This window comes from Myotis nattereri (assembly GCF_964212035.1).
Source record: "Myotis nattereri genome assembly, chromosome: X".
NCBI lineage: Eukaryota > Metazoa > Chordata > Mammalia > Chiroptera > Vespertilionidae > Myotis > Myotis nattereri.
The window spans coordinates 109,980,659-109,993,912 of NC_138078.1; the positions used below are offsets into that span (position 1 = coordinate 109,980,659).

General features: G+C 43.0%; 1 protein-coding gene across 1 annotated transcript; it reads left to right on the forward strand.

Moving 5' to 3' along the window:
* Positions 1-9,956: 9,956 nt before the first annotated feature.
* Positions 9,957-13,008, forward strand: SLC25A5 (solute carrier family 25 member 5). Its single transcript, XM_081081211.1, has 4 exons — positions 9,957-10,375; positions 11,381-11,864; positions 12,083-12,223; positions 12,585-13,008. The coding sequence occupies exons 1-4, from the start codon at positions 10,265-10,267 to the stop codon at positions 12,740-12,742; spliced, it is 894 nt and encodes a 297-aa protein (XP_080937337.1). The 5' UTR covers positions 9,957-10,264; the 3' UTR covers positions 12,743-13,008.
* The last annotated feature ends 246 nt before the right edge of the window (positions 13,009-13,254 follow it).

The following is a 13,254-nucleotide window of genomic DNA, read 5'->3' on the forward strand; positions in this document are numbered from 1 at the left end:
CCAAATAAAAATTATGTGTTGGTCACTTATTATTACTAATCTGAGTTATAAAACTATGGTAAAATATATACTGGCCAAAATCTTTAAACTCTCAGAACCTTGTCCTATTGAAATATACCAAAATAACTCATTTTTCCAATTGCCATGACAGATTGTGTTTCATGGGGAATAGCAGTTAATACACACATGAAAATCTCATTGGTAGCCCAATCCTTTAGAGTTTGGAGGGTGGAAACTCTTTACCTGGAGTGACTAGTTCATGTTTGTTATTCTCTATTTCCCTTGAGGTGAACTACTTTTTGTCATTCTGAAAGCTGCAAAAAAAATAACTAAATCTAAAATCTTAACCTCAGTTTACTTACCTCATATCTTCTGTGCATTCTTCCATAGGTATGATGAAATAGATGGCTAAATTCTTGCTACTGCTACACACAGGAATGTTTTTGGAGCTGTTGTTTTGATATTTTTAAATAAAGTAAAGAGGGAAAAGCATATGCCTCCTTTTTCTAATTTCAAAACAACTCTTTAAAAGACTAGTTCTGTTCCTAAAATGAACTTCCAGCTATTTGCATTTTCTCTGGGCTATAAAAGGAGTGTTCTGCTTTATGGCTGGCAGTGTGCACCAAACAGGACTAAGTGCTTTAGTTGAATTATATAAAGTGTGATGCAATATTGACCCAGGAGTAACTTACAGTCTTTGGGAACAAAACTTAACTACATACATGAAATGACTATGATTACAAAGCAAATACAAGCAAAGGCATGATAATGTGGTAACGGCTGTTTGCAAAATTGCTAAGGAGTTCTGTGTATACTTACTGAATCAATGATTAACAGGACCATCAGGTGAGAAGGGCCAGTAATGAACAGGGCGTTTTGGAGGTAATGAGTCTTAAACTAAGTGGTTTTTTGATATATTTTTATTGATTTCAGAGAGGAAAGGAGAGGGAGAGAGCGATAGAAACATCAATGATGAGAGAGAATCATTGATCGGCTGCCTTCACACACCACACACTGGGGATCAAGCCCACAACCCGGGCATGTACCCCTGACTGGAATCAAACCCGGGACTCTTCAGTGGGCAGGCCGACACTCTATACACAGAAAAACCAGCTAGGGCTTGAACTAAATTTGAAGAAAGTAAGAGGATATTAATTGGTCAAGAATAAGTTGGAGCCCTGGCTAGTGGATAGAGCATCGACTGAAGGGTCCCGGTTTTGATTCCGGTCAAAGGCATGTACCTCAGTTGCAAGCTCAATCCCCCATCCTGGTCAGGCACTTGCAGTAGCCCACCAATTGATGTATCTTTCTAATACTGAGGTTTTTCTCTCTGTGTGTCTCTTCCCCTCCCTTCCACTCTCTCTAAAAATCAATGGAAAAAATATCCTCAGGTGAGGATTAACAACAACACACAAAAAAGAATAAGTTGGAGGATATTGCAGGTTGAAGGCAGGTCATGCGCAGTGTCACAGAGATGGAAACAAGCAAAAGGTGTTGGGAGAGTGGAAGAACACTGGCTTCATATATTTATTCAGCTGCTGGGCACTCTGGACACAGTGGTACATAAGTCAGATAACATTCTTGCCCTCCTGGAGCTTGCATTCTAGTGAAAGCAGCTATCAATAAAGAAATAAACAAATCAACATATTGTAATATTATGAGGAAAATAAACAGGGCACTTTATTATAGAAATAATGTGGGATTAAGGCAAATATTTTAAATCAGGAAGCCAGGGAAGGCCGCTCTGAGATGCGACATTTGAGATGAGACCTGGAGGGTGAGAATGAGCCAACCATGCAAAGAACTAGGAAGAACATTCCTCCCTGAGAAAGCAGAAGATGCCAAAGCGGTGCTGGTAGTTGGGAGAATTTAGTGAACAGAAAATGGGTGAGTGTAGCCAGTGTGTGAGTGAGGGAGAGAGTGTATGAGATGACATTGGATAGAGGGCCGGATCATATGTGGCCATTTGGGCCATAGGAAGAAGTTAGACTTTACTCTAAATGCAGTGGGGAGTCATTGAAGGTTTTTATATAGAGAAGATACAATTTGATTTTCATTGTAAAAATTTCTTTCTGGCTGCTGTGTGGATACTAGATTGGAGGGAAGCAAGGCTGTGAGTGGGAAGAACAGATAAGAGACTATGCTACAAAGTCCAAGTAAGACACGATGGCTTAGGCTAGAATAGTAGCAATAAAGATGGAGAGGAGTTGCCTGGCCAGTGTGGCTCACTTGCTGAATGTCGACCTATGAACCAGGAGGTCACAGTCATGCCCGGGTTGCAGGCTCAATCCCCGGTAGGGGGAGTGCAGAAGGAAGCTGATTAATGATTCTCTCTCATCATTGATGTTTCTAACTCTCCCTGTCTGAAATCAATAAAAAAATATATTTTTTTAAAGATAAAGAGAAGTGAATAGATTCAAGACATATTTTGGAGTTGGATTCAGCAGGATTTGCTGAGCGATTGAATATAGGGAATAAAAAGAAGGCCTCAAAATGGCACCTAGGTCTTTGGCTTTTTTGTTTGGTGTTTGTTTCTTTGTTAATCATCCCCCAAGGATTTTTTTTCCATTGATTTTCAGAGAAAGTGGAAGGGAGGGAGAGAGACAGAGAGTGAAACATCATTGTGAGAGAGACATGCCAATTGGTTGCCTCCTGTGTGCGCCCTGACCAGGACTGGGAATTGAACCTGAGACCCCCTAACCACTGAGCCAAACGGGCCAGGGCAGTTTTTGGCTTTAGACTTGACTGACAAGGTAGATAATGTTGCCATTTACTAATGTGGGGAAGACTGGTGAGGGCCAGTGTTTTGGTGTAGAACAGTGGTTCTCAACCTTCTGGCCCTTTAAATACAGTTCCTCATGTTGTGACCCAACCATAAAATTATTTTTGTTGCTACTTCATAACTGTAATTTTGCTACTGTTATGAATCATAATGTAAATATCTGATATACAGGACTTAGGCGACCCCTGTGAAAGGGTCGTTCGACCGTCAAAGGGGTCATGACCCACAGGTTGAGAACCGCTGGTATAGAATAAATTAAAAGGTCACTTTTGGACATGTTAAATTCGAAATGCTCCATGAGACATCCAAGTAGACAGTTGTCTGGAACATAGACTGTGTAATTGCCCAATACAGTTGTGGTAGACAGAATAATGACACCGCCTCCCCACACACACACACAAGGTTGTCCACACCCTAATCCCTAGAACCTGTGAACATTTACCTTACATGGCAAACGAGACTTTGTAGATGTGATTGAGGTTAAGTATATTGAGATGGAGAGAGTATCATGGTTTATCTGGGTGGGCCCAATCTAATCACAAGTCCTTAAAATTGGAAGAGGAAGGTGGAAGAGTGGGACAGAACAAGAGGCAGTAGAAACTGGGCAAGTGAGGAACTTGACTCACTTTTGCTGACTTTGTAGACAAAGGAGCCCAGGACCTAAGGAATGGGGGTGGCCTCTAGAAGCTGAGAATAACCCTCAGCTGACTGCCAGCGAGGAGATGGGAACTTCAGTTTTACAACCACAAGGAACTGAATGCAGCCAATAACCTGAATGAGCCAGGAAACAGACTTTCCCTGACAGACACCAAAAAGAGACACATTCCAGCTAGACACCTTGATTTTAGCCCAGTGAGACCCACATCAGACTTCTGATCTCCCTAACTGTAAGATAATAAATTTGTCTTCTTTAAGCAACTGAGTTTGCAGTAATTAGTTATAACACCAATAGAAAATTAATAGAACACTATTAATAATAATGCCTAATGTCACAATAATAAGCATAACCCAGAACTGTCCTGGGCAAACTGGATAAGTCTGGAATTCAGGGGAGAGTGGTGACTGCAGACAGAAATTTGGATGTCATCAGCAGGAAGATGGCATTTAAAGCCCAGAGACTGAATGAGACCGCCAGAGGAGTAGATGGGAAGAAACTCCTGGGGGAGAGGGAAGCAACAAAAAATGACATTGAGGAGATGGAGGCTAAAGAAAGGCCTCAAGCAAGATGTGGAGGAACTGGAACTCTTGTATCCTGCTGTTGGGGATGTAAAATGCTACAGTCATTTTACAGTCTGGCAATTCCTCAAGTGGTTCAACATGGAGTTATCATATGGCCCAGAAATTCCACTTGTACATGTGCCCTTGCCAGTATGTTCAGTGATTAGAGAGCATCAGCCCCAAGCACCAAAGGGTCACAGGACCCATTCCCAGTCAAGGGCATGTACCTGGGTTGCAGGTTCAATCCCCAGCCTCCCTCTCCCTCTCCCTCTCCCTCTCCCTCTCCCTCTCCCTCTCCCTCTCCCTCTCCCTCTCCCTCTCTCCCTTCCATTCTCTCTAAAAATCAATGGAAAAAATACTCCCAGGTGAGGATTAACAAAACCAACCAAACAAAATATTTGTTTATATCAGCATCATTCATAATAGGCAAAAAGTGGAAATGACCCAAATGTCTATCAACTGATGATTGGAGAAACAATATGTGCTATATAACTACTTAGCAATTGAAAGGAATTGACTACTGATACACAAAAAGCATGGGTGAAACTCTACATACTAGTATATGGAAGGAAGACAGACACCCCCTCAAAGGGCACATACTTTATGATTCCATTTATATGAAGTTCTAGGAAAGATAAACTCATTTATAGTAACAGAAAGCAGATCTGCGGTTGTTTGGGGAGAGAAGGAGGAATTACAATGGGGCGAAAGAAAATTTAGGTTGTTGGTGGTGATGGATATTTTCACTATCTTAACTGTGATGGTTTCATAGGTGTATACATATGTAAAAAACTTAGCAATGGTACACTTTAAATATGTACAGTTTTATTGTGTGATACCTCAATAATACTGTTTTTGTTTTAAGCAGTTACCCCAGGGCTAAAATTTGTAAGCCTGCCTAGAGGGGCAAGAAATTAAATCCTTGGGGGAGGGAGAGAGAAAAAGGCTTCAAATGCTAGGCAGGTGAGCTTAGGTTTGACCTACTAAGCAAAGAGGAGTAACTGGTTTCTTGAGCAATATAAATGATGTGATAAAAACTGGATGTGAGCAAGATTGTTCTGGAAACTGAAGTGAGAGACTGGAGATAGCAAGATTGGCCCACAAATGATGAGTATTATTTCCCCCTCAGTAATTACACTGTCAACAAGAGTGTGATGCTAGGATCTTCCATATTGCAAATGCAAGCTAGGTCTGAAAACTGAGAATGCTTGATCTGGGTACTTCTTAGAGACTCAAATCCTGCTTATATGGGCTCTGATATGGTTACCAGATTACAGATAGGGCCCATACCAGGGGTAGAGAACTGGCTTATCACCCTTCTTAAGCAGGGGTGGAGTGACTTGGTCATCAATATTTTTCTTAGGTAGTAATGAAATTTAACATATATTGAATGCTTACTATGTACCAGACTTTGTTTATACATATATTACCTCATTGAATTGTCCCTACAGTATTATTCTCATTCCCATTTTACACCTGAAGATACTGAAATTTAGAGAGATTAAGTAATTTACCCAAGGCCTGACAGCAAGTGGCAGAGCCAGTATTTGAATGCAGTCTGACTCCAGAACCCACCCTGTTGACACTGGGTTAAATTATTTCTCTTATTTTGTCACAGATTCCCAAACTCAGATGCTCAAGTCCAATTCAATCTTATGGATACAAAAACATATAGCCATCGGATTTTGGGAGGGTGTAGAACTCTCTTTTCAGCCAACACAACAATTTTCTCTGCAGTGTCCTTAACAAGCGGCCAATTCCACTCTTAACATTTCCAGTGACAAGAAGTTCCCCACATCATAAAGCAAGCCGCCCACTTTTAAGTAGCTGATATTTTGGAAAGTTATTTCTTCTTCAGCTGAAGTCTACTTTCATGAAACTTCTACCAGCTGCTGTTGATTCCATATAGAATGTCTAATTCTCCTTTACCTGAAAGTCCTTCGATTATGAAACAGGATGTCCCTCCCTCATCCAAAGCTCTTTCCCCGTTAAATATCTCTCATTCATGCAGCCATTTCTCATATGATGTGATTTATAGGCACTTCCCTTTCCTGACTGCCTTCTTTGAATGTTCCAGTTCGTTAATGTCCTCTTAAACATGGAATCCAGGAGTAAGTTCTATGGGCCAGCTAGTGAGGCCCATGGGACCTGATCAGTTCACCACCATCCTCTTGGCCCAGCTCAATTCTCATTAGCATTTTTTTTGCATTGTCACCTCACAGTCAACTAAGACCTTCAGTTTTCACAATGCTACATCCTTAAATGTCCTGCACTAAATAAAGCATTAGAACTCTTTGCGTGGCCCTTCATGCTTTTATAAGCCTGGATTTATTCTGACCTTAGGCTCTTCTGACTCAGTTCCTAGAGGTCTGTAATACATTTTGGTTTTCATCCTTAAAAGCCTAGCCCTCTTTCTGTCATCTATATATATGTACTTTCAAAATCTGAGCTCCTCAGAGAATAATCTGTAAGGACACTTTAGTTTATTAGATCTTTCTCCCTTTTTAATTTCTCTTTGGACTTTTTCTAAATTGTACAGGTCTGAATCTTTGGAATCTCTCACCTTCTTGAGCTATCTCTTTAGATATTTGGCCAGGAGATCATATTATCGTATTTATCTTTTCTCTGATCCTTTTGATCTCTCTCTCTCTCTCTCTCTCTCTCTCTCTCACACACACACACACACACACACACACACACACACACACACACACTTCAGTTAACCCATCTGACCATGCCTACCATTCTCTTGCCTAATAGGTTCAGATGGCACCATCAGTTTCCCCAAGATTCTTGTCATTTTTACTTTGCTAACCAGATCTTCCTTGTTTATTGTGAAGATTAAGCCCAGTTCAGCAATTTCCTCTCTATGCTTCTTCAGTCTTCTGAGAACTATAATTATCAGCAAGAGAGTCAAGAAAATATCAGATGGCTTATGTCTCTGATTACCACTTCTTCATTATGTGATGGTTTTATGAAGTACTATTCAGAACTATCTAGGCAGTCTCTTGTATACTTGCACAACTACAATCACTTTCATTTCTCCCTTTCGTTTTCACTGAACGCTTTTCGCCCTCCAGCCAATAAAATACTGCTCTGCTCTCCTTTTATATGGTGTCTTCCTGAACAGGTTTATCCTTTTCCAGATGCCAGTCAGAAGTTCCATTTTACCAAGTTTGAACAATACCTATACAATTGTTTTTATGCCTGTATTAACGTTTTACATTCACTTTATTCCCATATTCTGGGTGTTGGTACATAGATAACTGAGACCTTATGTATCATTTCTGACCCTCTTCCTTTTTTTCTTGAGAATTACTAGGCACTGCCTTATCTTTAGTTCTTCTTTCTTAAATACGCTTGTAGTCTACATAGTTTCCAGAAACACAGAACCCCCACTATGCCTCACTGTAGGAATCCATTTTTAATTAACTTACCAGCCATATATCATTATCATTAACATTCATCTCTATTTTCCTGGGCTCTTGCTACTGGTTTCTTTTTTCTTCTTTTTACTTTTTAATTTTTTAACCTTCAGAATATATATATATATATATATATACATATATATATATATATATATAATCTCCCAAAAAACAGTATAAAGAATTTCCATATATTCTTTACTCAGCTTCTCCAAATGTTAGCATCTTACATAACCACTGTAACTAAGAATAGTATTGGTAGCCCCGGTTTGGCTCAGTGGATAAGAGCACAGGTCCTTAGACTGAAGGGTCTCTCTTGGGTTCAACTCCGGTGAGGGCGTGTGGGAGGCAACCAATCTATGTGTCTCTCTCATCTCTCTCTCTCTCTCTCTCTCTCTCTCTCTCTCTCTCTCTCTCTCAAAATCAGTGGAAAAATATCCTCAGGTGAGGATTAACAAAATAATAGTATTGGTAGAAAACTATGAAGGAATCCACAGATCTTCAAATTTCACCAATAGTCCCACCAGTGTCCATTTTCTGCTTCAGGATCCAATCAAGGATCATACATTGCATTAAACTATCATTCTCCTTAGTTTCTTTAAATCTGTGACAGTACTCAGTTTTTCTGTTTTCCAAGACCTTGACACTTTTGAGAACATTCGACTCCTTTAAGTGTACCTGCTCATAGGCAAACTAGGAGAGCTCCAGCTCACAGTGGATTTGGAAAAATACCAAGCTATGGCATGAAGTTGCTTTTAAATGACCCATCTTGTATTTCATCTACAGTAAAACTACATTTCGTTACCCAAAGACTAAGAAGGGGAAAATTCTATGTAATTATTTGATCTTCTTTTTGTGTGGAGAGAAAGAAATGGGACAGAGCAATAAATGCGGAAGTGCTTGAAACTGTGAAAGGAATCTGGAATAGAATACATGCTCCAAGGGAGTAGCAGATGTGGCCTGGAGAGATAGAAAGGGGGTAGATAAGTGATAGCCCTGCATTTCAAAGAGTAATTAACATTTGAATAAAAAGCATTAATCAAAATGTCAAGGGTTCAAACTAGAAAGGTTTTAAATTTTATTTTGAAATGTGTTCTAAAAACCACCTCCCTCTAAGTAAAATGCTCTGCAGAGATTTGCTTTACCTGTTAATTCTCTCCCTGGTAGAAGTAGAGGAGTGATTATTACTTTCAAGGAACATATCCTGTCATTCTCTGAAACTGTACAAGGTTATTTTTGTATCATTTGCATTACTAATTACAATCAGCTATTTAGAAAAGTAGCAACCTCTCATGAACACAAGTCAAAGATACTCCCTAAGATCAACAAAGCTGAATTCAAACTTGCTCTTCTTTGAGCACGTGATATGTTGCTGGGGTTCTTGGGAGGGCTAACAAATTACAAAGTATGCTTAAAGGATCTTACAATCTCGGAGGAACCCTCGAATAGGATCTTTTGATGGGCAGATCTGGAAAAGGTGGGAGAGGGGAGAAGAGGAAAGTGAGGAATATGCCCCTTTGTCTTCAATATGCTGGGACCCTAGGGTTTAGCTGCAATTGCGGTTCTCGGGTGTTATCCTTATTTTTATAAACATTCTTGTGATTACTTGAACATAGGACTTGTGATTATACTATTGGTTCCTGTTCTGAACCTGAGAATGCATTCAAACTAACAAGAATTTGTGTGGCAAATGCTTACCCAGTGCAGGGATTAAAGGACTCAGTAAGCACTTTTCCATTGAACAATGGCTATCTAATTCTATTGATTCCTCTTTTTTGGAGTTCAGGAATCAACTCAATCCAAGAGCACTTTACCTGCAGTCGGGGAGGCCAAATGCCAACCTAGTTCATACAGCCTCTTAACCTTCCCTGTACAACCTCTATATTTGGCTTCTGGCTACAATTTCCCCACCCCTTGCTGAGTCCTTTGGACTCTCCTCTGCAAGTTCCCAGAAAGATCTTTGTTAGGCTTTATTTGCAAACCCGGGTCTGGAGCATGTTGGCAGCATGTGTGCTGTTCCCCCAATTTCCTCTGGCTTCACAGACATAACTTCAGGACAGTGCCAGGCCTAGAGTACTTGCCTTGGCACAAAATTTAAGGGGACTCCAAATAACTTAGTAAGCAAAATAAATGATTTTTAATGCACTATTTTAAGAACTCAAAAGTAATGAAAAAAAGTCATAATGAACAAATTATCAAAATTTTAAATAAAGACAAGATACCCACGCCTCCACACTTGTATGACCTTGCCTAACTTGTATCACCCTTATCTCAGGCCTGGGGGTTCCAATTAAACTTTATTTACTAAAACAGGCGACCGGCCAGCGAGCCGCAGTTTGCCTGTATGGAAAAGTTTAAATGTTGCATTAAATATTATCATGATTGCCGAGTTGTGTGCTTTTTGTTTTGTTGTGTTTTGTTTTGCGGTTCCCTTAAATCCTGAGCCTCATCCTTGTCCGGGCCCTGCTCCAGAGGTTTTTGTCCAAGAACATGGTGACGTCAGCGTCCCTTCCTGGTCCCAAGCCCCTCCCAGGGTCCAGGGTCCGAATCCCGGGTATTCCCTAGAGCCACCCCTCCCTCAAGCTAGGTCAGCTTTAGTGGACCAGCCGGGAGGAGGGCGGCCCGGCCCAATTCCGTGGCTCCTCCTCCGCCGCGCCAGGCCACTCAGCAGTCCCCTGGCTCAGCGCGCCGCCAGCCTACCAGCCACGCCTCCAAGGCCGGCCTCCAGGGCGCCGGCTCCGCATATATATACCAGCCATTTGCTTCGCTCCGCCCTAGAGCCCCGGAGTTCAGCCGGTTACGGTCCCAGCCCAGCAGTCGCCCGCTTCTTCTTTTCAACATGACAGATGCCGCTGTGTCCTTTGCCAAGGACTTCCTGGCAGGTGGAGTGGCCGCAGCCATCTCCAAGACAGCCGTAGCACCCATCGAGCGGGTCAAGCTGCTGCTGCAGGTACCTCGTGGGATCAGAGAGCCCGAACAGGAAGTGGGGGAGGGGAGGGGTCGGGAAGAGGGTCGCGCAGAAAGTGGGGCCCAAGGAATGGAGGGGAATGAACTCTTTAGATAGGTCCCGGGAAGTGGCAGCGTGGGAGCCAGGGTGGCTGCAGAGGCGGACGAAAAGGCAGGCTTGAGGGAGGTGCTTCTTTTTTAGTGACCCTAAGTTCCAGATTTAGGAAAGGGTCGGGGGTGGAGGGAGGTGACGAAGGCCCGGGCCTCGGCATCCTAGAGGCCGCGAACTCGGGCCGGCGGGGGTGGGGGGGTGCGGTTCCGGCAGTGCCTAGCTGTCTCCCCGGGCCTTCGGGTCAAGGGCAAAGCCTGAAAGCCGGCGAACACCTGGCCTTACAGGAGACCTCAAGGTCGCGGTAAGGAGATCACAGCCTTGAGGAAGCCACGCGGCCGATAGAGCGGCCGCGCTCCAACCTGGCCGGAAGCCTGTGCCGGGAAGCGCGTGTGCCTGCTGCGTCCGCCTCCGCGCAGCCGCCGGCGTTTCCCCGCGGCCGCCTGCGCCACGCGCTCGCACGTTCCGGCTCTAGATGGCGCACTCGGACGGGCGAAGTGGCCTGGTGGCCCGCGGGTCACCTCTAGGAGACAAGTAGGGTCTGAACAGAGCGGGAGGGAAGCAGCTCCGGAGAACTGAGGCGTAGGCCCTGGTCACCAAGGTGACCGCACCCTACCTGGGACTCACCTTAATGCCTCTGAACTTGGGCCCGACCTTTCTCCTAGGTCTAAAGGGCACCGGTCCGCGTGAGCATGCCTGCTCCCCACCCAAAGGGGTGGAGGCTTAATGTCTCTAATGATGCAGATCGCTTCTTCCACCTGTGACAGCTGTGATACAGAAGACTAGATGGGGGAGGGGGGTGGGGAGCTAATCTTAAATCGCTTTGATTGAGATGAGATAATTCTCTTCCCTTTTCCTTTCATGGTTATAACTCTCCCTGTTGGTCTCCTTGTCTCTCAGGTGCAGCATGCCAGCAAGCAAATCACTGCAGATAAGCAATACAAGGGCATTATAGACTGCGTGGTTCGTATCCCCAAGGAGCAGGGAGTCCTGTCCTTCTGGCGTGGTAACCTGGCCAATGTCATCAGATACTTCCCTACCCAGGCTCTCAACTTTGCCTTCAAAGATAAATACAAGCAGATCTTCCTGGGTGGTGTGGACAAAGCCCAGTTTTGGCGATACTTTGCAGGGAACCTGGCATCAGGTGGTGCTGCTGGGGCCACCTCCTTGTGTTTTGTGTATCCTCTTGATTTTGCCCGTACCCGTCTAGCAGCTGATGTGGGCAAAGCCGGAGCTGAAAGGGAATTCAAAGGCCTCGGTGACTGCCTGGTTAAGATCTACAAATCTGATGGGCTTAGAGGCCTATACCAAGGCTTTAATGTGTCGGTACAGGGTATTATCATCTACCGAGCTGCCTACTTCGGTGTCTATGACACTGCAAAGGGTAAGTTTTTTATATGCTTTTAAGTTGTGTTCTTATGAGACAGTGTGGAAGGTTACTATCCTAATTTTCCAAGAGTCAGAGATTTTTTTTTCTTGTAATTGCTGAAGGTAGCTAAGTCATCCAGTACAACCCTTGTGACCAGATGAGATGTTAGGGGGATATGGAAAACAAGTCTGTAAAACTGCTTTCTAGTAAAGGTGCCTCTTTCTTATTCTCAGGAATGCTTCCAGATCCCAAGAATACTCACATCTTTATCAGCTGGATGATCGCACAGTCTGTCACAGCGGTAGCTGGGTTGACTTCCTATCCATTTGACACTGTTCGTCGCCGCATGATGATGCAGTCAGGGCGCAAAGGATGTAAGTTCTCCTTGAGCAAAAGATGAAGACATGGTCATGGGGTTGATAGTCTGTTCAGATCAGGGGACGGGGTTGGTAGTATCTACCACATAGTTGCCTTTGAGCCAGGCCCTTTGGATGCCTATGAATGAGGCTGCTTAAATGGTATTAGAGGTTAAGTCCAATGGGTAGTCTACATATGACTGTTCTCTAGTCATAGCATTAATATTTCAGCATTTCAGTTAATATTTCATTAACTAACCTGTTAATGTTGGGATTTAAAAAACTGTTAGCTCTTAGAGATGGGGCTCTGGTTTGGTTCAGTAAATCCTAGGACTTTTCATCAGCCTTTTGTCACTAACTCTTTCTTTCTTCTTTGCAGCTGATATCATGTACACAGGCACACTCGACTGCTGGAGGAAGATTGCTCGTGATGAAGGAGGCAAAGCTTTTTTCAAGGGTGCATGGTCCAATGTTCTCAGAGGCATGGGGGGTGCTTTTGTGCTTGTCTTGTATGATGAAATCAAGAAGTTCACATAAATTATTTCCTAGTCTTCCCTCCCCCAGTCCCCGTGAACAGGCATGTTGTATTATGTAACATATCTTGAGCATTCTTGACAGACTTGGTTGTCTGTTTTATCAGTGGCAACTATTTACTGGTTGAAAATGGGAAGCAATAATATTCATCTGACCAGTTTTCTCTTAAAGCCATTTCCATGATGATGATGGGACTCAATTATATTTTTTATTTCAGTCACTCCTGATAAACAACAAATTTGAAGAAATAAAAAATATCTGAAGTATAATTTTGTTTGTGGTTTATTTGCCTGTAAAAATGTCTTGTTTAATTTAGTGAGTGCTACACTTGAGTAAATGCTGCATGTTTAATAAATACTGCTGTGTCTCCTGAGACATGAAGAGCTTTCTTTTTAAAACCAACCTTCAACCTTCGCTTACCAAAGTAGCTTGGCTGTGTGACTCCGTCAACACTCCCAGTACATTAGCAAAATGAAATTCAGGCCCACTGTATCCAGAAACCATTGGTACGTGGC

Coding starts and splice junctions, on each gene's coding strand:
- SLC25A5 (XM_081081211.1), top strand. CDS start 10,265: ATGACAGATGCCGCTGTGTCCTTTGCCAAGGACTTCCTGGCAGGTGGA. Junction 10,376..11,380: donor GGGTCAAGCTGCTGCTGCAG/GTACCTCGTGGG, acceptor CTTGTCTCTCAG/GTGCAGCATGCCAGCAAGCA. Junction 12,224..12,584: donor GCAGTCAGGGCGCAAAGGAT/GTAAGTTCTCCT, acceptor TCTTCTTTGCAG/CTGATATCATGTACACAGGC.